This window comes from Akebia trifoliata, chromosome 6, assembly GCF_017979445.1.
Source record: "Akebia trifoliata isolate Shusen 1 chromosome 6, ASM1797944v1, whole genome shotgun sequence".
Classification (NCBI taxonomy): Eukaryota; Viridiplantae; Streptophyta; class Magnoliopsida; order Ranunculales; family Lardizabalaceae; genus Akebia; species Akebia trifoliata.
The window spans coordinates 2,557,148-2,581,515 of NC_141380.1; the positions used below are offsets into that span (position 1 = coordinate 2,557,148).

General features: G+C 35.9%; 3 protein-coding genes across 5 annotated transcripts; 2 read left to right on the forward strand and 1 right to left on the reverse strand.

Moving 5' to 3' along the window:
- Positions 1-449: 449 nt before the first annotated feature.
- PHS2 (alpha-glucan phosphorylase 2) lies at positions 450-8,818 on the forward strand. 3 transcript variants are annotated; one of them, XM_086444971.1, is made up of 16 exons: positions 450-809; positions 916-1,147; positions 1,931-2,110; positions 2,374-2,550; positions 2,624-2,709; positions 2,930-3,119; positions 3,437-3,529; positions 4,227-4,411; positions 4,572-4,689; positions 4,770-4,901; positions 5,519-5,737; positions 5,820-6,023; positions 6,364-6,522; positions 6,874-7,137; positions 7,812-8,002; positions 8,472-8,818. In XM_086444971.1, the coding sequence occupies exons 2-16, from the start codon at positions 932-934 to the stop codon at positions 8,596-8,598; spliced, it is 2,541 nt and encodes an 846-aa protein (XP_086301097.1). In that variant the 5' UTR covers positions 450-809; positions 916-931; the 3' UTR covers positions 8,599-8,818. The 3 variants fall into 3 exon arrangements, with proteins under 3 accessions (XP_086301097.1, XP_086301098.1, XP_086301096.1); XM_086444972.1 differs by having other exon boundaries at positions 450-805; positions 913-1,147; XM_086444970.1 differs by having other exon boundaries at positions 450-805.
- Positions 8,819-10,676: 1,858 nt separating this feature from the next.
- On the reverse strand, positions 10,677-16,081 carry LOC147399565 (uncharacterized). Its single transcript, XM_086444975.1, has 7 exons — positions 15,961-16,081; positions 14,370-14,392; positions 14,186-14,275; positions 13,970-14,084; positions 13,165-13,314; positions 12,648-12,711; positions 10,677-11,496 (listed from the first exon to the last, which is right to left on the reverse strand). Exons 2-7 carry the CDS (start codon positions 14,390-14,392, stop codon positions 10,829-10,831), a joined length of 1,110 nt encoding a protein of 369 aa, XP_086301101.1. The 5' UTR covers positions 15,961-16,081; the 3' UTR covers positions 10,677-10,828.
- Positions 16,082-17,757: 1,676 nt separating this feature from the next.
- On the forward strand, positions 17,758-18,890 carry LOC147399566 (transmembrane protein (DUF962)). Its single transcript, XM_086444977.1, has one exon. The coding sequence runs from the start codon at positions 18,279-18,281 to the stop codon at positions 18,615-18,617; it is 339 nt and encodes a 112-aa protein (XP_086301103.1). The 5' UTR covers positions 17,758-18,278; the 3' UTR covers positions 18,618-18,890.
- The last annotated feature ends 5,478 nt before the right edge of the window (positions 18,891-24,368 follow it).

Here is a 24,368-nt window from a genome sequence, read left to right on the forward strand (position 1 = left end):
CCCATTTTCATTTCACTCCGTTGAACTTTTCAAGAGCTCAACAACGTTGGACCCGTAGCGTAGTGTCCAATGAACGGCTATGATGGGAAGAAAAATACAGGGATCGGATGCATTACTCCCATTCCCCATAAAACGTCAAAACCACCAATATTTTACATTATCACTTGCAGTATGTGATGTAGGAAAATGTTAGCCTCAATCCGTTGAAAATGTATACGTGTATTCATCTCTAAAGACAAGAATCAATCTTGAGGAAATCTGCGTTTTTTCTCATATCCTAACCGTCGCACTGATAGAGATCCTCAACCGTGCATTGAGGCTAGAAAAATCCGAGAGTGAGTGTGAGTGACTAAGTGAGAGAGAGAGAGAGTTTCGTCTCTTCTTCTCGTGCTTCCTTTTTTTAAGCTCTAAGCTCTGATATTTTTCTTCGCAACCATCACCTTTTCCAAAAACGCCAATCTCTATTTTGTCTATCATTTCATTATAAAGCAACCACTGATCTCTCTCTCTCTCTCTCACGCACACACACATTCGGAAATATCTCTCTCGCTCTCTCTCCTTCTCTGTCCAGCGAAATATCTCTGTCTTACACAACGTACAAACAAAGAGAACGAGTTTTATGGTTAAAGCGTAAGCAGAACTTTCGCTCTTTTTTCTTTACCATAGCACGTGACAATCTCCCAGCCTTCCCTCTCGTGAGTTTCTACTTTCTTTTATAAAATCGAGAACTCTCTCTCTCTCTCTCTCTCTCTCTGTGGTGGATCTGAAACCCTTATCTTCTTCAGAGACGCTCAATTATCTTTAAGTAAGTAATTAAATTCTCTCGATTCTCAACTTTTTTATTCTTTATAGATCGAATCTTTCCAATTGTTTTTTTTCGATTTGTCATTCATTTTGTTTGGTTGCGATTAGCAGTTTTTTGCAGTTAAACATGGCGACAGACACCACCACAGAAGCTAATGGTTCAGGTTATGCAAATTCTACAAAAATTCAAGCCATCGCGCATCCAATGGCGGAGAAACCATCAGAGATCGCTTCAAATATCAATTACCACGCACGATTCACTCCTCATTTTTCTCCTTTCAAGTTCGAACCAGAGCAAGCCTACTACGCCACAGCTGAGAGTGTTAGGGACCGCCTTGTTCAAGTATGAATCTTGAAAAACCATCAATTTTTAGTTGTTTTCTTTTTTTGCTTAAAGTAGAAATTTTTGTGATTGTTGTGTTTGTTCCTTGACTTAATTTTCTATAATTGTGCTGTTTCGATTCTTAATTTTGTAGTTGGTGTTAGAGATTCATTTTTTTCATTGGTGTGATTATGAGATTCATGCTTCATTGTCTCTCAGATTTTCTGTTTTTGTGTTACTAGATTGGAGCATCCTCATGGTGATAATCTTTTTTGCTTAAAATAGAAATTTTTCTGATAATTTTTCTATAATTGTGCTGTTTCAATTCATAATTTTATAGTTGGTGATTATGAGTTTAATTGCTTCATTGTCTCTTAGATTTTGTGCTTTTTGTGTTATCAGATCGACGTATCCTAATGGTGATAATTTTTTTGCTTAAAGTAGAAATTTTTCTGATAATTGTGTTTGCTCTTTCAATTAATTTTCTATAATTGTGCTCCTTTGATTCATAATTTTGTAATTGGTGATTATGAGATGTATGCTTCACTGTATCTCAGATCTTTTGCATTTTGTGGTTTTTAGTTTGAAGCATCTCAATGGTGGTAATTTTTTTTGCTTAAAGTAGAATAATTTCTGAGAATTTTGTTTGTTCCTTGACTTAATTTTCTATAATTATGCACCTCCCATTCATAATGGTGTAGTTAGTGATTGTGAGATTCATGCTTCGTCGTTTCTCAAATTTTCTGTTTTTTGTGTTATTGGATTGAAGCATCTGTATGATGATTTCATTGTTGAATTTTGCAGCAATGGAATGAGACTTATTATCATTTTGACAAAGTTGATCCAAAGCAAACATATTACTTGTCCATGGAGTTTCTTCAGGGCAGAGCTCTAACCAATGCCATTGGAAACCTGAACCTTCAAGATGCATACGCCGACGCTCTAAATAAATTGGGACATGAACTTGAGGACATTTCTGAACAGGTATAACAATCTTTTATAGGCCTTGTGATGAATATTAAGTAGTCCCTCACGCTATATATCTATTTTTGCATAACTATTAAAGTCCGGATGAATTCTACTGTGTTAATATTGATACCATTTACTATAGTTCATGGATTTTCGAACCAACGAGTCTTTTTCACAAGAACCCCATTATTCTTCTTCTTTTTTATGATGGATACACCTTAACATGTTTATATATTCAGTCCAAACCTCAAATTATAGTGATGGTTGACCCTATGTAGGAGAAAGATGCAGCACTAGGAAATGGTGGTTTGGGAAGGCTTGCATCATGCTTTCTGGATTCCATGGCAACACTAAATTTGCCTGCTTGGGGCTATGGTTTACGATACAGATATGGACTATTTAAGCAGAAAATTACCAAGGAGGGCCAGGAAGAAATTGCAGAAGATTGGCTTGAGGTTTGATTTGAAACTGCAAGTTTTTCTTTAATTCTATGCCTTTCTTTAGTAATTGGCAATTGGTGTTTTGCAGAAATTCAGCCCTTGGGAAGTTGTCAGACATGACGTTGTATTTCCTGTCAGGTTTTTTGGTCATGTTGAGATCCTTCCCTCAGGCTCGTAAGTGTGATTTTACTCTTTGTGCAGTTGTCACAGAGTATTATTCATTTCTTCTCGTAAAAAAGTGCTAACTTTTTACTACATGACAAGAAAAATACTTTTGGATTGGTTTCTTATCTTGGTCCATATTGCAGTTTGGTCTATTCTCACACTTAACCACCGTAAAATACTTGCATCCTTCTACTCTTTCTTGACTATTTTGTTTCTAAATCTATGGCAGCCGAAAATGGGTTGGGGGAGAGGTTATTCAAGCACTGGCTTATGATGTACCCATTCCAGGATACAAGACCAAGAATACTATTAGTCTTCGTCTTTGGGAAGCAAAAGCTAGTGCTGAGGATTTTGACTTATTTAAGTTTAACGATGGACAATATGAATCTTCTGCACAACTTCATTCTGGAGCTCAGCAGGTTGGCTATCCATTACCCTAGTCAAATAGTTATTGAAGCGATCTGGCCACCTCTGTTTAGAGCAAAACATATCCATATGTTGTATATGATGTAAAAATAGTTACTACTGAGGGCTGCTCTTCCAATTGTTTCTTGCAAATTTGTTGGTTCATTCCTTTTAATATTCTGTTATGGCTTGTACTCATTTATTTCCTGCTACCTAAAAAAATGTGTGGTTCCTAGTAAACTTTTTCTCTTCCGATTATATTTATCCATGTCTGCTCGCATATCATTTTGGATTGTCTGATAGAAATTCGCGTCAACTTTTGACATTGCAGATTTGTGCTGTTCTATATCCTGGAGATGCTACAGAAAGTGGAAAGCTTTTACGGCTGAAGCAACAATTTTTCCTTTGCAGTGCCTCACTTCAGGTATGTTAGTTCTCATTTTGTAACCCTAGATTCATCACTTTTGCAAGTAATGTTATCTGTATTATCATATAATGGGTATTTACTATTTTTTGAACATTATGCATTTTATGCTTAAATTATTTCCTGTAAAAAGGTTCGGAAAAGGGCCCTTTAGTTCACTTGAGATAAATAATTTTTGAAGTAGACAATTCTGAAGCACACATTAGAAAATTAGAGAAAAACAAACTTAGGCATTCTTTCAGCATTGAAATTCAACATGAGACGTGCCATTTCTCAAGCTAAGAAATCGTAATTTCCTCTCCTATTGTCTTGATTCTATTTTTCTTGTGTGAAAATTATGAGTTATATTATTGAGATGCATCGCCAACGTGGTTTCTCTCTGTCACCTGGAAGAGAACGTTGTGCACTTTAAAGCTTCTTGTCATAATAGATTAAGATGGCTCCATCTCATGCAATCGACATCACCAGGAAAAGTATTTAGGCTATTAGTTTGCATGATTATGATTCCATCTTTTAGGCCCTGAGTTAATATGGAATTTTCAATCGTACTCATGAGACAGAGTTTGTTGTGCTATTACAATTGTATAATCCATTAGGCCCCAAGTTGTTGTGGAGCCTTCATTTGTACTCATGGTGACAAAGTTTGTGATGCCATTACGATAAATAAGTTGTTTTCTTACCTTGAGATTATTTGCAGGATATCATATGCAGATTTAAGGAGAGGAAACATGGAAATGATTCAAGGCAGTGGTCTGAATTTCCTAGCAAAGTGGCAGTGCAACTAAATGATACCCATCCTACTCTTGCAATTCCAGAATTGATGCGACTACTTATGGATGATGAAGGACTTGGATGGGATGAAGCATGGGATGTAACAAGAAAGTGTGTTAAGTTATTTATTTTTTTGTTTCTTTCATTTATAAATTATAATTCATTATGTGGTCTCACTATCTTCTTTTAGGATTGGCCTTTGGCATATTTGTTGTATGATTCTTGTTAAATGATAGCTCATGAGAATAACAGAAAGATTCTCTTGAACCAGGACAATTGCTTATACGAATCACACAGTTCTTCCTGAGGCTTTAGAAAAATGGTCACAAACTGTAATGAGAAAACTCCTCCCTCGCCATATGGAAATCATAGAAGAAATTGATAAGAGGGTATTTTGCTCGCCCTTATTGTACTTCTATGTGTAATGTTATATGTGATGAGTACAGAATCATTAAGAACCTTCTTGCAGTTTATAGAAATGGTACATTCTACCCGACCTGATCTTGAGAGTAAGGTTCCCAGCTTATGCATCTTGGATAGCTCCAATCCACAAAAGCCAGTCGTGCGGATGGCAAATTTATGTGTGGTGTCTGCACATACAGTAAGATGATCTCTGCCTAGTTTTCTTTTCTTTATTTTTATTTTATTTTTTTTGTTCTCCCCATTTATTCTTAAGATGATCACCTGTTGATATGTTCAGTTTACTATTTGACTATTTATGTCTCTGATTTCTGTTGATGCTTCTAGATTTAAATTGCACTTCAAAAATCACAGAAACACAATGAAAAAGGTCCAACATTTAGAATCAACAAACAGAAAATCTTTCTCCAGCAATAAAAATGTGCTTTTATTTCCTTAGTACAATTGTCCATAACCATGAAAGCATGCTAGTCTCTGAATGATGCTAAAGTTTTCCATACAGGGTTTTGGTAAGCAGAAATTTGCAGTTGGTTGAGTTATTTCTTATTTATATTAGTATTAAATTTTCAATTACAAAATGATATAATTCCTGACACAATCTTGCAATGCCTCACTAGCAGAGAATTGTCAAGCGAGCTATTGGTATTGGTTATATTGAGCCATTTCCCATCCTCAACTGTCGTATCCTTCCTCTCTTTTATATTCTTTTTTTTTTTTGTCATATTGTCTTATATGTCATCTGATTATTGCTCCAAATTTTTCGAACTAAAAAGAAAATTTTGTTGCATGTCTCTGTAGGTAAATGGTGTAGCTCAGTTACACAGTGACATACTGAAAGCAGAGTTATTTGTAGACTACGTTTCTTTATGGCCCACCAAATTCCAGAATAAGACCAATGGCATAACTCCTCGCCGATGGCTCCGTTTTTGTAGCCCTGAGTTGAGTAGCATAATCACCAAATGGTTGAAAACTGATGAATGGGTTACTAACCTGGACCTCCTTTCTCAGCTTCGTCAAGTATGTACTCAAGATATTCAGTGTAATATTAGCAGATTTTTTACTTGAGTGAAATGTAGCCACTGACCTCTCTCTCTAACAGTTTGCTGACAATGAAGACTTGCAAACTGAGTGGGCATCGGCAAAGATGGCTAACAAACGTCGTCTGGCACAGTACATATTGCAAGTGACTGGTTTGAGCATTGACCCCAATAGCCTATTTGACATACAAGTCAAGCGCATCCATGAATATAAGAGACAGTTGCTGAATATTCTGGGTGCAATTTATAGGTACAAGAAGTTAAAGGTATGAAAGACTTCCCAACAATCCAATTGCAAAAAATTGCATGGTTTTTGTCTAAATATGTAAAACACATTCACAATATGTAAAACACATTCAAAAGGTGGGAGTTTATCATTTAATGAGTCTCATATAGGATATTTTATTGGTAAAAAGTTCACTCTGATTACATGATCAAAGTCATCTAATCAATGGAGTTTTTTTCCTTGGACCGTTAAATGAAGGTTTTGTATTTGCATTTGTTAAATTATATTTATACTCTTGGTTTCAGAAGATATATTTTCCATTTAGCATGCTTTTGGATGGCTATAAACACAATACTACTCTTACAACTGATCTTTCTCAGGAAATGAGCTCAGAGGAACGTGCAAAGACGACTCCACGCACCATCATGCTTGGAGGAAAAGCATTTGCAACATACACAAACGCTAAAAGGATAGTCAAGTTGGTGAATGATGTTGGTGTTGTCGTCAACAGTGATCCCGAGGTCAATAACTATTTGAAGGTACAGATTTTTCATATTTTCTGTTTTATTCATATTGGGTCTTCAAACGTCACAATTTTTATTATTTGGCTTTATGAGAGAAACTTGATTTGGAACCAATCTATAGCTGGTCTTAGTCCTCTTCTGCACCTTTACCATCATTGTCAAAATTTGTATTTTCCTTCAATTGATATCTTGGAAATTTGACATAGTATATTTGTGTATGCACATGCCCTAACAAGCAACAAATGCACTCACCTAGTTTTCTGATTTGTCATGAAATATTTTCATCAATTTTTCCTTCTCGACGCATCAAATTTTGGATTGATCCTTTTTTTTTTTTTTTTTTTTTTAATTTGTATAAATTTTCAGGTTGTATTTGTGCCAAATTACAATGTATCGGTGGCTGAAATTCTCATTCCAGGAAGCGAGCTATCGCAGCATATCAGCACAGCAGGCATGGAGGCTAGTGGCACTAGCAACATGAAATTTGCACTCAATGGTTGCATCATAATTGGAACATTGGATGGAGCTAACGTGGAAATCAGAGAGGAAATCGGGGAGGAGAATTTTTTCCTGTTTGGTGCCGAAGCTGATGAAGTCCCCAGGCTGCGCAAGGAGAGAGAGAATGGACTGGTATAAGCTACAATTTCTTGTTATTCTTTTAATTCTAAAATGACAAAAGCCTCTTACTTCCCTGAAGCTTTTGTTGTACTTTAATTGAGTTTAACAACCTTTCTTGGTCTGAAGGGAAACCAATTTCTTAGTACTAGTGTTGAAAAATATTATCAAGTAGTCAGAAAGCTTGCTCACTTGACTCTGAATCAATCAGAATTCAGGAAAAAAAAAAAAGATTAGTTTTCCTGTCAAACCAATGAGAATTTCCAATTCCACCAATACCTGAACAATGAAAATTAATACCATACATAGTTGCAAGTGGATTCATGTCCTAGATATAAATGTTATCTAACCAGAATTTGTTGTTATGAAACCTTAGTGAGTAAAATCTAATATAGGAAAAGAGGTTTGTAAATGATTTAAAGAGCCCAAAAGGTTGTGTTTGGTTTCCTAAATTTCTGAACCTACTCTTGGAATGATGGGCAAGAACGACTAATTTTTTTTTACATTGTTACAGTAAATTATTTCATGTTTCATGTTTCAGTTTAAGTTGACTTTGTATTGACTTCAATAATTTGGTGGAAAAGAACAACTACCATTATACTTATTCTTACTTCTCAATGGTACAAATTAAATACATGCAAGTAAACTTACATTTTACCAATCTGACGTGGATCCCGCATATCCTACAGTTCAAGCCAGATCCACGATTTGAGGAGGCCAAGCAATTTATAAGAAGCGGTGCATTTGGCAGCTATGACTACAATCCACTCCTTGATTCTCTGGAGGGGGATTCTGGCTATGGACGGGGTGATTATTTCCTGGTTGGTCATGACTTCCCAAGCTATATGGACACTCAATCCAGGGTGGACAAAGCTTACAAGTAAGAAAATCAGAACCCATTCTCTTTTATTTTTGTGGTGGTGGATGCTTCCATGTCAAATATAATAAATCTAATAACATTCATCGGTAGTAGATTTGTTAAAAGTGCATCTCACACCAAGAAAATGTGAACTCCAGACAAATCCATCTTCAACTTTCATAACTTCACCAATCTGAAGAGAGAATAAAAAATTTGTCCAATAGCCTAAGAGGGTACAATTTTTCAAGTGTCCACCAGAAGCTAGCACCATGATGTAGAGTATAGATAACTGGACTTATATCTGATTTCACTCCCCTTTATATTTGTGAGGCTATATAATCTAGAGTTTGCAAGTTCTTTGGGTTTGGACATCTGTTTTAGTTAAATTTGCCAAAAATGGAATAGAACCACGTGAAGCTAAAGATCTTTCTGGTGTTCCCAATTCTCGATTTCCTATTCATCATTATGTTTTCTTTATTATGTGTTGCAGAGATCAGAAAAGATGGCTAAAGATGTCAATATTGAGCACAGCTGGTAGTGGTAAATTCAGCAGTGACCGAACAATCGCCCAGTACGCAAAAGAAATCTGGAACATAGAGGAGTGTGTTGTACCATAAGGTTCTCCAACTGAAGTAGAGCACTCCAGCAGCACTTTTTATATAACATAAGTATTACTCTCCCTAAAATTAAAATATTATATTGTAGGAAATGAAAATAAAAATAAAAAAGAGAAACAGGATGCAAGGGGGCTGAACTTGCCGTTGCCCTTGCCCTTGCCCACTGTAATTGGTGTTTATTCTTGTTTTAGCTACTTAAGGAATGTGTTGCTTGCTTTCATATTTTCTGTTTGGTTCTCAATAGATTTAGATAATACTGGTTAACTTTTTTTTTCTGGATGGAGCAGTGGCAGCCCACATTGCATTCTAGGAAACCACCACTTCGAATCAGAGCAACCATTATGAACTTGTCTAGTTCTGGGCCTTCAACCACAAACCCTTAAAAAACAGACAAAACAACAGTAACAGGGTCACCTCACCAGGTATCTAAAACAAAGTGCTCTTGAAGAGTCAGTCGGTGCCGTCTACTGTCAGTCAGAAATTATGATCAGCTTATCTATCTAGTGAAACCTTTGACCCTTGGGTGGGCACTAAACCTCCCACCCCCTAAAATACGTTTACCAGCTTATTTTAAAGTAATGTTTCAAATATAGAGATGAAACCATGAGCTTCACAACGATTAAAGAGCATATACTCACGTCACCCACTCAAACTATACTGGTGGTTCTCTGCATAAGCCTCCCAGACGACAAGAAAAGTCGTTTAGGACACCAAAAAAGTTTACATGCCAAAAGGTCCCAAGACGTAAAAGAGTGAAGGAGGTGAAGTTTTATACTTTCCGTTCAATTAAGGTTATTTTCATATTACATTTTAAAGTTTTAAGTGGTTGACTAATTATTAAATATTGAGTCGATCCATTCATTGCCCACAGGCCTACAGTTTATTTTATTTTATTTTATTTTATTTTTATTTTTTTAAAACATTGGGTTCGGACCGGAGGCTACTGTGTTCTCTAAGATCACCATATCTCACCTAAATCCCCTGGATACATACAATACCCGCACAAACCACACCACATACCTGGTGAGCAGGGATAAAATCCCCAACAAGGGGCTTGAGTTACAACAGGCCTATAGTTGTCTTGAAATCGTACACTACACCTTTAAAATTAGGCAGATTTAACAGGCAGACCTATTGTTGCAATTTTATTACAAAAACTCCTTTAACTTAATCAAGTTTGCTACGTCACCAAACTTTCCTTTATGATACTAAGATAGATTTCACATCTTAATAAATTAGGCCCACATCAATTGACATAACAGACTTTTAGATTTCATGGTAAAACTCAGAATTCAAATTCAAAATAAATTTTTTTTTTAAAACATCATTTTTAATTTTGATGGAAGGTGCTGAAAATGGATGGCTATCCAACTTCCAATTTAAAACTAACATTCAATGAAGAAAATTAACTGTCTCTTTTTCCTTAAAAGTTCTTAATATTTTATCCTTAATAACCCTCAGATCTTTTTTTTTTTTTTTTATGCCACGAAGTGATGTTAGATTCCACTCCAAGGTATTTCAAGTAACAAATTAACTGCAAAAATTTGATTTTGAATTTTATGACGTTTATGCCCACTCCAGAGTTTGCCGGGTAACAAACTTCGTAAAAGTAACGTTTCCCTTGAACTCCAAGGAAGGGAGTTTTTGAAATAAAAATGCCTAACAGTTAGGTCTTCCAGATAAATCTCTCTTAAAAGTCTCGCATGTACTAATACAAGACTACTGATTTTTGAACTCAACCTTACAGCCGGACTCAAAACTCACCAACGTGTCATGCCCAAAGAACAAGAACCGTACCCTTTGGAATACACAACCGCAGATGGCACGCCGGTTGTAACTCTTTCTGAGTTTCCCTGTCAGGTTGAGTTCAAAAATTAGCACTCCTACTATATCCTTTTGCAATTTAAATTGCGAGATCCTTCGGAAATTTAAATAGAGATTATATTGTCACACCAACTTTTGCTAACAGCATATGTAAATCAACAATATATATATTTAACGCATCGTGGGGTTGATGTTAGTAAAGGTCGGTATAGCAATAGAAGCTCTCTTTAAATATTAGTAAGGGATGAGAAAGATGATAAAAGAAAATAACTCTTTACTTGCCAAACAGAAGTTACCAGTCATCAACTGCTAGAGACTATTTATATAGAGTATATATCTTAGGGATATATTCCCAACCAAGGTAACAGCTAACTTTCCAAGCTCACAATGAAGCTCTAGGAGTGAATCAGTGAGACCATGACACTGATCTAGATCTTGAGCTCACACTCCTAGAATCCCCCCTCTCACTAGAGTACTGGTACCTCCTCCCCCTGGGTGAAGCACTGTGGGAGAGACTCCTAGAGCTCTTCCTTCGCCTACTGTCAATGTTGCGAGAGTTGCTACTCACCCTCTTCGGTCGCCTAGGTGGTGATACACTGCAAGAATAACTTCTCCTTGAGCTCCTCCCAGACCTCGGTGCAGGTGAAACACTTTGGGAGATTGACCGATAGCGCCTTCGGGAGTAAGGTGACCCAGAATAGTCGCGCCTTCTTGGGTAGTAAGGAGAAATAGACCGGTCGTATGGAGAGTACGACCGGTTTCGTCTATGAACCGGTGATCCAATGTATGGGGAGGGAGAGCGTGAGGGAGGCGACCTGCGCCTATGGTAGTAAGGAGAGTAGGATCTGTCCCTGTGCTGGCTGTAGTAAGAAGAGTAAGATCTGTCCCTGTGCCTGCTGTAGTAAGGAGAGTAGGATCTGTCCCTGTGCCGGCTGTAGTAAGAAGAGTCCGATCTGTCCCTGTGCCGGCTGTAGTAGGGAGAGTAGGATCTGTCCCTTTCCCTCTCAGATGAGTAAGGAGGGGAACTGTAACGACTTCTACCATATGGGGAGTAGCTTGGGGATCGACGGCGAACTGCATAATGACAAACACAAGGAAATTAAAACATAATGTGCAAATAGGTTCAGTCACAAAGTCCTAGTAGTACAGATTTAAAACAGCAAGGGAAAACTTCAGAAAAAATTAATTTATGCAGTCTCCAATATAATATGTTCTCAAACATAATTATACATGTTATGACAATAGTCACCAACTGCAGGGGAAAAAGTCTATAAAAAAGAGGGGGCAGGGGGTGGGAAAAAAAACTAAAGTATTAGAATAATATATATATATATATATATATATATATATACACACTAAGGGATGTCATCATTTATATCATCAAATCCTATTTTAAACTATTAAGAATAAATCATAAAATAAAAAAATTAGGGGTATGTTCCGATATCCGAGCTAGGTGTTCCATTTTAGTTTTAGAAAAGGTTATGTTTCTTAAAACATTACCCTATAATTTTGTATTAAATTGTTAAAAAATCATTTTGGGTTTGAAAATTTTCTAAAAATAATCATATATGCTAAACTAACTATGAAAAAAATCCTCGGAAGAATTGGAAGATTAAATCAAGATGTTCACGAATCGCGATTAAATTGCGAAGTTCATTTAAAACGCAATTTCTCCAAGACTTCGTGGTTTATTCATGATTTAATCGACAACCTATAAAATCGCAATTTAAATATGACTTTTTGAAAAATTCAACAACTTTGGTGAATGTGGTACAACTTATGATGCCCAAAATATATATATATATATATATATATATACTCGATCAACATATCTTTTGATCTAAATAATACACTACTGAAAAAATAAAAAACCATTACACTCAAATATTATCATCAAACCCCATACTTATTATATTATTTATCAAATCCCACATTTAAAAAATAATGTACTCAGTATTTTTTTTCTTTTTTTAATTTTTTGGGAAAAAACGTTAAAAAACTTGTTAAAGCGTAAAAAACGTGTTTAAAACGAGAAAAAAATGTGATTTTGTCAACCAACAAAAAAAAAAAAAAAGACTTTAGTCCTGTGTTTTTTTAATCATCAGAGGTACAAGACATGTTTTAAAAGCGTTTAAAAAACAAAAGACATTTTTTTTGTTTCTATGGGTAGGATTACCATCCATCCAAGAAAAGCAACAGCCAAGCAGAAAAAAGTCCCTCACCTCGGATGGTTTTCAACCCAAGATATCTGCCTGGGGTTGGTGTCCGGCCTCTTCGCCTCCTTGCCTGCAAGTGAACCACCACCACCATGTGAGAAAGTTGAATTCAAGAACCAATACAGTACAGGAGAAATTCAAAAGCACTAAAAGAAATTTAGGCAAGGCATAGACTGTAAATCAAACTACAAACAAGTAATAATTGATGTAAACAGAACATATTAAATAGCTTAAGAAGGAGAAACATAGGGCATACAACCCTCTGATTAAATAGTCTGATAATTGCTTGATGAGTTTGATTTGATTTGTTTAGGTTGTGGTAAGGCTTTTGGTGTGTTTGGTGAAGAGCTGCTGCGTACAGCTAACCTGCTGGCTGCCAAAAACACTTCAGGCGAACAAAGAGCAAACAATTCTCAAACTCAAATTATAAAATACTGAATTTTTTATATGGACCTGAATGGTAACCAGGACTCAATTTGCCAAGCTGGTGGTCAAAATCCAAATGAAAATGGTGTATCTTTACCTTCTCTACAGTGATGACACGACCTTCAAGTACAGAATGATTCAGATATTTGAGGCATCGCTCAGCCTCCTCAAGAGTGGACATAGTCACAAACCCAAATCCCCGTGATTCCCTTGTCCAAGGGTCAGCCACAAGGTGAACATCTACCACCTGAAAGAATAGAACTCATTAAAATAGAACAAATCTTACTAAGGTGCGTCACAACATCAAATTCCTGACCCAAAAAAAAAGAGAAAAAGAAAATTTGCAACAGATAATGCAGAATCTGCTCACAGAAATAGGAAGCTGAAAACTAAAATAATCTCATTAGCCCATATCTCATTTAACATAACATCGGCAATGCTTGTAAATAGTCCTTGATTTCTCAAGCCTCGGGTGGGATTAGCCAATGTGAGTGTTCTTGGGCACCATAAATGGGCATGCTTTTTAGGTATCTTCTCTTCATAGATATCTTGTGGAAATTTTCGGGAAGAAATATAGAATACTGAAAAAGAAGGTTCTCTTATTGAAGGATTTTTTTTTTTTAATAAATAAAATTATTAGCAGAATTAAGGTGCAGCTTTCCCATTGGTCCCAAAATCAAAGAATTTTACAATGAACTACATTGCAATCATCGCAACATTAATTAAGAGATGGGTCCAACATGAACTCGTTCTTCTTTATTATAAGGCCAATTACCTAGTGTTTATGTTTTCATTTTTTTTAATTCTCTTCCTTCGTACAAATAACTGCACAGTTTCACATGAGATTCCAATTTGTGAAATTAATCAAATGCCACTGTATTGAAAAGGGGATGCAGCCATACCGTTCCTCCTTCACTTGAGAAATGTTTTTCGAGTTCTTTCTTAGTAATCCGAGGTGATAAGCCAGTCACATAGAGATTGTTCCCAGGGTTTTCAACTTCACTAGAATCCTGGCTTCTGTCAACCATTTTGGAGCAGATTAAACCATGTTAGTGTTTGGCTTTTAAAAAAAAAAAAATTTAACACATAAATTATAGCCTAGCAGCAGGTGGCATTACCTTGATCGACTCCTCGACCTCGACTCTGACAATGACCTTGAAATGGACCTAGCCTCCCTCCAGTATGGGGAACGGGAGCGAGAATACCTAGTATAGAAACAAAATGAAGAAAGCACAGTTCACAATATATAGTTACAAAAATAAAAATAAAAAATTAGAAATGACCATTGGAGAAGAGACCCACCTTGATCTTCGAGAATAGGACATCTGCAACAAAATAAATCAGCAATGTATGTGAGAAATCCCTCAAGAGAAACTCAAAGAATCAATACAAACATGTACAAATGAGTGCATACATAAATATCTACACACCCAACAAAAAGCAACTCAATATTAGTTTGAGTCTTCATGAAATAACAATGTAAAATTGTACAATGTAGCATAAATGGGAAAAGAAGGATCATTAAAGAAATTTAAAATCAATGAAAAATATAACTGAAGCATGTAGGCTCCATTGGGATAAAGATTTTAAAAAAAATATTTTCCTAGCTAGAAAATGGTTTGTAAGTAGAGTTCATAGGTAGCTCATAATCAGATCCATTTTTCAGGCGAAGATCTAAATGGGCCCAAAAGCCCATGATCATCAAGTCCAAGCCAATGTTTGGTGCAAACTAATTAAACCAATGGGTAACCTAAACTAATACTGAAATGAGAGTTTGAGGCTCCTAAAATATGTAATGTTTTGTTTTCAATCATTAAAAATTCTGATAAAATATGGTGTGATACTGTGCCACAACTAAGACCATAGTCATAAAATCAACATATTGCCCGTGACAAGGTGGTAAATACTTGTCCATTAGGGTAGTAAGAAACATGCTTCCTAAAGATTTTCACAATTACCAGCATCATCATGAAACCCCCTCCACCTTTGTTTTCTCCATAAAATATTCTAAGCCAATCCATCAAAACAGGCAGAACTGTTGCAACATATATCTTTTAAAAAATCCATTTAGTTGGGATTTAATTGATAAATTGAGTTCACAGATATTAAGAATTGGAGTTTCCTATCACTGTTTTGAATTTCAAAATACAACACCATATCTACATGGTTTTAAATCTCCTTCAGCAACGATTCAATATACATTGGGTCTCAACATTCACATCATCTCGTGAGATGAACAAGATGTCTAAGACGATATTTTGAAAATCTCAGCCAACTCAGTAAGACTCGGTCGAGTCAACCGGGATTTTTAGGATTTTGATTAAAATAATTTAAAAAAATTAAATTTAAATATTTATTATATAACTAAACATTTTCTAAACTATCTTATTTTATTGGAAAACTATACTTGTTTTAATTTAAATATATGTAAATCAATCATTATAAACTGGGTTAAATAAATTGTCTCATCCATGACCGAGACGAGATGTCAATCCGAGATTTGAAACCATGCATAACTATAATAATTTATTTTATTTATAAATAAAAAAAACATGAACTATCCTTCAAATAATCTAACGGAATTGTAGCTAGTGAAACTCATCCACAAACATTAAAAATTGAAGCAAATCTCCGAAAGATAAATCCAGATAAAATCACTGAATCTTCAAGAAATACGTATTTCATGATCAATAAATCCTATCTAACGAGCAAAAACATAAATTGCCTACAAAAATTAACAGGAAGAACTCTGCATTCGTTAAATATATCGTTTGTTGCTCAATAACAAGTCATAAACTAACCTAAAAACCCAGAAAACGAAACAAGCGCAGATCCATCAAATAAATCCCTAAATCTTCGAACATACATACAATGAAAAATATGAGAAACTTACTATGCCGAAGGATCGATAAATCTCTCTCTCTCGAGCAATTACTTTCTGAGTCTCAATCTTACAAGGGAAACCTTGTACCCCTGCAAGGGAAGGCTTTATATAGCGAGAGGCGGGAGAGAAACTTCTAGAGAAGCGGACGCGAAAACAATTAAATCCAATTGAATCCATAGAAGTACCGGACGTGAAAAGTAGTTGATGAGACGAGGGAAACCTGGATCGTCCACCTTGTTTCAGCTAATTGGTACCACGTGTTCGAAAGTTAACAGGTCTTCTAAAAGAAGGTTTACGGTACATCACGCAGTGATGTATTGGTTAATTCTTGTGGTTGTGATTATCCGATCCACATATTTTAAAGAATCTCGAAAACATCTAAGGGCTCTTACCCAAGGGCCGTTTGAAATCCAATAAAAATTTGCCATGTAAATACTTAATGTTGTAACGGGAACGGGACATTATTAATTTGCCATGTTGACACCATTGATGTGTGTCTTAAGGTCACACGTTAAGGTCCAATAAGTACACCATCAAAATTGTTTACAAATTAACGATAAAAAAAAAAAAAATACCATCCATGATTCTTCAACTTGTGAATCACAATTGATTGTGGTTAGAAGTTTTAAATTGGGCTGATTTTTTTATGAGGATGATATCTTCACTGTAAATATTATCCTCACAGAAAAATATCAATCCTATATGAAACTTTTAACTTTTAGTGGATAAATTTTTACTCCCACATTTGGCTAACTAATGTTGGTTCCCGAACTTAATCTATACATATGGGCAATAATTTAGGGTTAACTATTTTTCCAATGCGTGTTTGTCCTTTATGATTTAAAGTTTCGAAACAGACTAATTTTTTATGAGGGTGATCCCCTCATCATAGAAACCATCATCACCAAAAAGCAATCTCTTTTAAAACTACCCATGTAGAACAAAACACGTTGGCCAAATAATTGGCTGTCGAACATAATAGATATATATATATATATATTGTCCTGATGTTATCCATTTTTACAACATCACTTGATGTTGTCAAAGCTTAAAAAAAAAATGAATGACATACGATATTATGAGATATTGTATCACATAGTCATCTCATTCCTAATCGTGAGACTTTCTCCCTTTATCTAATGACTATCTCTTCTTATGAGATAAAGAGACAGATGAGGGTAGATGATGAGATTCACATTAATAATTATTATTTTTAAATTAGAAAAATAAAGAGTCATGATTTTCTAATGTTGTGTCTGATACATGCCCTTCTACGCCCCTGATGTGGCATAGGCTAGAACCATAAATTTGTTATCATTGAGATACCAATTGCATATATTCATAAAGATGTGCACTTGTGTATCTCGAGAAAAGAATCTATGATTTTGACACATGCCACGTTAGAAAGTATGTTAGAAAATAATTATTCGGGAATAAAACTTTCCATTGTATGAAAAAAACACAAGATATTATAAAATCAGACTATCATCTAACTAAACTGCTAAAGACTTTTTATCACGTTGTGTGGAAAAGCCCATGCCACACGCTAAAGAGTTATTAATTTGATTAGTATAGGTAAGAAAAAATGTTCAAAAATACACCACGTGGCAGCATTTTACTGGCATGAGTGACAAACTTTTAGTTCTTCACGCTATTTGACTTATTAGACAATAAAAATAGGTATTACATTTGCCCAATTCAAACGAAAACTTACTATTTCAGTATCATCGGACACATGAGTGTCCAACATAAGACTGAGATGAGAAAATATTCCTCCTGATCTCCGCACTACTCCTTAGAAAATAATAGTGGGAAAATTTTCAACGCATAAGAAGACACCATTTTGGTAACTTTTCAATTTTTAATGCATGTTTTGGTAAATCACCATGTATTTTTTTCCATCTCTTGAAACTCAAGTCTTCCAGCAAACCAAATTAGAGATTCCTCTCTTTCTCTCTCTCTCTCCGTCACTCATTTATATTTATTTATTTTTAAATCATCTCTGAGGCAGTGAGGCTAGACGGCCTTGAACTCTCCACAGAGAACAACCACCAACCATTAAGTATCAAAGAAAACAGAGGAGATCTCTCCCCTTGAATTATTTTTCTTCTTTGTTTGATTTCCCAACCAAAAGATCCGGAATTTTTTTCTAGGTTTCCTTTTAATTAGAGTTTCCAAGAAGAACCCAATCATCAAAACCCCTCAAAATCTGTTTATTTTCCAAAAATTTATTCTTAGAAAATCATCCAAACCCGTAAAAGATTTCTGGGTTTCCTCCTGTTTAAGAGTTTTCAAGAAATCCTGGTTTGGGTTTTTTTTTTGGAGACATGAATTTCAGAAGCTTTGAAGAATTCTGGCCCTTCTATGTCAGCCAACACTCAAAACCATCGACACGGCGTTGGCATTTCGTGGGCACACTCACGAGTTCTCTCTTATTGATCTATTCGATTCTCTTCAAGTGGTGGTTCGTGTTCTTTGTGCCGGTTTTCGGGTATGGGTTCGCTTGGTACAGCCATTTCTTTGTAGAAGGGAATGTTCCAGCAACATTTGGGCATCCGTTTTGGTCTCTTTTGTGTGATTTCAAGATGTTTGGGTTGATGCTTACTGGAAAGATGGATAAGGAGATCAAGAGGCTTGGAAAGAGGCCTGTCTTGCAAGTCTTTTGAGATTCTCTTTCTTTAACTCCCTTTGGGTATACTTTTAATTCCATTGTTGGGTGTTTTATTTTTCTCTAAATAGATGAGTTTGTCCCGTTTATGAGTTTTATTCCAGACCGTATGAACCCAGTAAGCAACTTCTACTATAATTATTTATCAGACTAGTTTTGATTTACTGTAATTACATCTGTTTCATTTTAGTTTGTACAGAACCATCTGGTTTTCGTTATGTATGTGGATCTGTTGGATTGGATTCAACGCGAAATTATTAGTTCATAGGCATTTTGATGCGACGGTCATTGGATTTGTTTCTTTTTCTATTAAGTACATCTGGTTTTGCCTGAAATTTATGGAAACGTGGGTGGGCTATAGTTTTTGTTCTATTTTTTTTTTTTTTTAAATATAAATTCAAAACTACCTACAGACTGTAGACTTCGTGTTTCTGGGTTGGACTTCATTTGCTGTGACTATCTGGATGTGACTCGAGTCCCCTCGAAACTAATCTTGTGTGTGTGTTTGTGTGTGTCTGTGTGGTGGGGGACATGGTTTTAAATCTCATCAGAGACTGAGACAACCCATCCGATACGTCTTGGTATCGTTCATGGACGAGACGTCAAAACAAATTTTAAAACCATGGTTTGGGGTGTGTGTGGGGGTAGTATTTCTTCAACCATTTGATGGATTCATTCAATACATCTCGGTAGTATTTCATTGCTATGGCAATCTTGCAATCTGTAGCAACCAGTCGTGAAAGCTTGAATGATTACATAAGGACTTGGCTCATAAGTCAGTGCGAACTTTGTTTTTGTCAAGTCTAAACGAATATAATCAACAACTTTAAGGACATAGTCCCCTACTCTGAAAGGCCGGTATTATTAGTGTGTAGTGTGTGGGCACTGAGAATGCATGGACTCCAAAAGCAATTGTTATTGTTAATTGCTTCAGTCTGGTGTATTATCTTTAACGAACAGGAATTCGTGGAAATGCCAAGAAATTTACTTCTATACTTGTGTCTGTTTTGTTATTTTTTTAATCTTTTGCACCAAATATATGGTGAGGTTCAGAAATCATGGCTTCATTAGCAGTTTTAAAGTTGCTTCTACGTCGACAGGGGCGGAGCTAGTAAGGAGACATTGGGGGCAATTCCCCCACTCAACTTTTTTGGGCATTTTAGATACCCTTGAATTTATGTTTAAATTCGAGATACCCCTGCATTTTGAACTACTGATATGCCCTGTTTGATCCTGTTGCCCCCACTCCCTCGTCTCCCTCCAATTTTTGCCCCCTCACCCTCCAATTAACTATAAGTTTGCCCCACTAAAAGAAAATCATGGCTCCGCCCCTGTACGTCGGTGTATAGGTCATAGTATCTAGGTCTAGTTTGAGTTCCTTAAGAGATTCTTTTCATTTGTCGCTTTTCTTCTACTTAATGTCTTAAATGTTTGGTGTTGTGGTGAAGTCACGTAGATTAGATACTCACTTCTGTACATGAAAGCCAATGACTTTGTGATTGTTTTAATAGAGAAGGATTGCGTGAGGAAGGATAGGATGAGGATTCCTTATAGTTCGATTAGCATAGTCCATCATCAACATACATAAGAGAGATGCATTTTCATCTGCACCGCCAACCGTATGATTGCATATGTTATTTATAGTAAGAGGTCTATCTGCTCATCCTATGAGCCATCATGGCACGTACTCTAATACTGAACATTTGGAAATTCTGCAATGGAAGACTGATTCTTAACAAGTTCTGGGTTGGGATTATAGAAGTTGTCAGATTTGGGAATAGTGATGTATGTTCTCCTTTAGCTTATTCTTTGATGCCCTCAATAACAGATGTGTTTCGTTCTCCAATTGTCTCTTAAATGAATGTAAGCTTCCATTTGTAGTGTGTCGAGGATCTGGTTGGAGAGGAGTAGAAGAGTTTTCCTTGGACTAGAATCCTCACCTCAAGAGATCATAACTAATATTCTAGGGCTGTTATTTTTTGTGTGTAAACTTTTTCTTGCGATTAAAAGTGTTTTCTTTAAAGAGTTTGTTTTTAGGTGGGAGTCTGTGTGCTCAAACTAGTTTTTCTTTGCTTTTAGGTTGGTCACCTCAGCTGCCTTTTGTACATTCTTCTCTCTTTTTGAATTAAACTATAATTATAAAAAATAAAATAAAAATCTAAGCCCCCATTCTTGTTTTGGTGGAAGATTTGAGAGAGATTGGTTTTAGACAAAAATTTGAATTGTGAATATTAGGCCACCCTTCAGTTCAAGTACGAGTATTAAATGTGGTGAATGAATGCCATCTTCTCTATTTCACGATTGCTGCTAGAGAAATGTGAATCATTTAATCGCACCTTTGATAGCGAGCTAAAAATTTGGACAATTTTCATGCTTGGGAGAAGTTTTTTGAGGAACTTCAGCTTCAAGTTATATTGCATCCAAGCATGTACATGATGTATTAGAGAGGTGAGGCATCATTATTTGGCTTGGAGGCAGATTGGATGATCTTAGTTGAGGAGCTAATGAGTGGCCCTTTTGATGTCAGAGGCAATATAATGTGGATGTGCTTCCATTTGCAATATTTTGGGGTATTTGGAGAAAAGAGAAAGTATATTATTTCAGCCAACCTTTAAAATAAGGCACTGTGGGATGTGTTAACTATGGTATGGAGCTGTTAAGGGAGTGAAACCTCGTCACGAATGAGTGAATAAAAACAAATGCAATGTTCACTCATTCAATGGTGTGTGCATATATGTGTGCGGGTTGATAGCAATTGGCACACATACCCACAAATCCACATCAGAGAAACTGCAGGAATTTCACTGATCTTTTATCAAGGGCAGTTTTAGTTTTATGGTAGTAGAAGGAATGAGAAAAGTTTCGAACAAATCGGCATGCCAAACAGAACTTCCACAAAAAGTCTTGTAAAAGAGGAAAAAGAAAAAAATTATAAAGGGAAGCTTGATCTTTTATGGATTGATTTCAGTGAAATGATTTTCTGACGCCCCCTCTGGCACATGCCCCCATCACAAAACCGTAGATCAATTTTCTCGGGATATGCATAGTCACAAATATTTTCTTGTGTATCCCGATGCACCTGATCTATGGTTCTGTGATGGGAGCGTGCGTCAGAGGGGGGGCGTCATATTATCATGACTCTTGATTTAATTATTGTTACTCGAGACAGTAAGTCGAAGAACAACGTAAATATATGGATTAAGGAAATTCAAAAAAAAAAGATATATACATATATATATATATATATATACATATATATATATATATATATATATATATATATATATATGGGTCCCTTTCAGCAACAAACATTTTGACAAACATTTTGGCAAAACATTTTTCAAAACATGGGTTAGAGGTTTTGGAATGGGTTGATTTTTGGTGAGGATGATCTCTAAGGTGAGGAGATCATCCTCACCAAAAATCAGCCTATTCCAAAACTTCTAGCCCTATATTTACGAGTTGAAAAATCGTGGACCGTCCATTTTTTGTAAACCATTTTTGATGGGTTAGAAGTTTTGGAATGAGCTGATTTTTGGTGATGATGATCTCCTCACCGTAGAGAACATCCTCACCAAAAATCAGCCCATTCCAAAACCTCTAACCCATATTTTGAAAAATGTTTTGCCAAAATGTTTGTCAAAATGTTTGTTGCTGAACATTTCCCTATATATATATATATACAAATTAATTCCAAAAAAAATGCAAATTAAGTTCAAAGATACAAGGCTCCAGGTTCCTCAAAATATTTAGTGTACCTGCATATTAAAGCATGAAGTTAAGTCTGTGCTCTAGCTGGAATGGAATCCATAGAATTGACAGCACACAGTATCTTGAACCTGAACTGCCAACCAATATTTGAGCCCCTGTATTTGACCTTCAAGAGCGATTCTATGCTCTACTTTGCTTAAAGTCAAATCTTTTGGTACACAATATCTTGAACCTGAACTGCCAACCTTTACTTGAGCCCCTGTAATTGAGCGTCAAGAGCGATTCTATGCTCTACTTTGTTTAAAGTCAAATCTTTTGTCATTGAGAGTGAATTCTGGTCTGTTTATCTGACCAACCACTGGCTTTTTAATGAAGTGTAGGAAACTGAAGTGAAGCTCAAGGGCTGTTTGAAACATTACATTTGGCCACCAAAAAGCATATATTTTTGAATAATGCTGAAGTGATGTAAGGCTGGAACCTCACATTGCACTTCTTGACATGAGTGTATGAGAATCATAGACGCTTCTTGATGAAAAGCATCTATGATATCCATACACTTTCATGTTAAGAAGTGCGATGTGAGGTTTCAGCTTGAGGTAACTCGAGCATGACTCTATGTTTTTAGGAGCATTTCAATCAAAGTCTTGCTGGAGTGATCTCATATCGTACATCTTGACATGAAAGTAGATAGGAACCATAGATGCATTTTCGCTCATAACTTGAGAAAAACATCTATGGTTCTCATACACTTTCACATCAGGGCGTGGGATGTAAGATCTAATCTATGTCACTTCAGCATTATTCTTTTAGAAAAGTGTTAGTGCAAATAAATGGAAAACTAAAAAATACTTTCATCGGGCAGTATAAAATTTGAGAGTTGCTATTGCCACCTCAATTATGTGCAATTATTTGATGATTTACATGGGGTTGGTGTGGAAATTGCAGCTCTTCGAGTTTTTGGATTCCACGCTTTTTTTTTTTTTTTGCTCATAGCATGCATAACACGTGCAGTGAGAGTAATTTTGTGAATTTGGGGATGCTTCCAATACACACGAGCTAATGTGATTGGTCGATCCTAGATCCTAAGAACACTATGACCTATAAGGAAAAAGTTCAAGCTTTCATTTTGGTACGAATTCCAAAGTACCTTTTGCCATATCAATGTTTTGAGGTTTGCATGTGAAATGAATCAGCTTATTTGCACACACCATATGTCTCACTGCACTATATAAAAAACAAATTATCATTTTACCCTTTTCCTTTGACTTATTGCGCGCACCACCACCTATCAAACAAAATCCCAAAAATCATTTTCTTCTTTTTTATTTTCATCTCCTTCTAAGTTTTGTGAGAAGTTGAATCAATGAAAATTAAATTTTATGATTTATTTTTTTTAAATTATTATCTCGAGGCCCTTATGTTTGAGTCGGCCCTGCTCACTTGGCAAAAAAAAAGTTAGTCACACCCTGATCCTTTGGCGTTTATAATCGAGATAAGATTTAAAAAAAAAAATCCTTATATTTTGCGAGTTCAATAAGCTTTGAAAATGGACAGTAATTGAACTTTCATATTTATAAAATTCAAATTCAACAATGAAAAATTATTATTACTATTTTTTAAAATTTTGCATTCTACGGTCTACATCCATGCAGTCATGGAATTTTCTCGTCTAACCGGTAAGGTCAACCAACTTGGTAAACAAAGGGTTTTCCATTGGCTGCAATAATGAGAGAGGACTGTTTCAGTTATACACGTGGCAATGTAATGGGTTGCACAAGGACTGAGATTAGGTGGGGAAAGCCTGGCCTAGTCAGGTACCCAAAAGCTTGATCCAACAAAGGCCCGGCCCATATGCACTACTACTACAGTACTATATAGCAAACTACCTTTCTACGTAATATTTCTGGGATCGCCACGTGTAAAAGACAGACTATAGTCGGTTACTAAGTTACCCAGTACGTGGGGGTAATTGTCTATAGCCAGTTTTAATCCACGTGGCGATCCCAGAACGACAGTTTAGGTCCTATAGGGTAGTGTT

What these genes read in the sequence shown, in the direction of transcription:
- LOC147399566 (XM_086444977.1), top strand. Translation starts at nt 18,279, where the DNA reads ATGAATTTCAGAAGCTTTGAAGAATTCTGGCCCTTCTATGTCAGCCAA.
- LOC147399565 (XM_086444975.1), bottom strand. Translation starts at nt 14,392, where the DNA reads ATGTCCTATTCTCGAAGATCAAG. An exon ending in TCTCAAGTGAAGGAGGAACG is followed by an intron (nt 13,315 to 13,969) that starts GTATGGCTGCAT and finishes CTATTCTTTCAG; the next exon opens with GTGGTAGATGTTCACCTTGT. An exon ending in GTGTCATCACTGTAGAGAAG is followed by an intron (nt 12,712 to 13,164) that starts GTAAAGATACAC and finishes GTTCACTTGCAG; the next exon opens with GCAAGGAGGCGAAGAGGCCG.
- PHS2 (XM_086444971.1), top strand. Translation starts at nt 932, where the DNA reads ATGGCGACAGACACCACCACAGAAGCTAATGGTTCAGGTTATGCAAAT. An exon ending in ATAGGTACAAGAAGTTAAAG is followed by an intron (nt 6,024 to 6,363) that starts GTATGAAAGACT and finishes GATCTTTCTCAG; the next exon opens with GAAATGAGCTCAGAGGAACG. An exon ending in AGGTCAATAACTATTTGAAG is followed by an intron (nt 6,523 to 6,873) that starts GTACAGATTTTT and finishes ATAAATTTTCAG; the next exon opens with GTTGTATTTGTGCCAAATTA.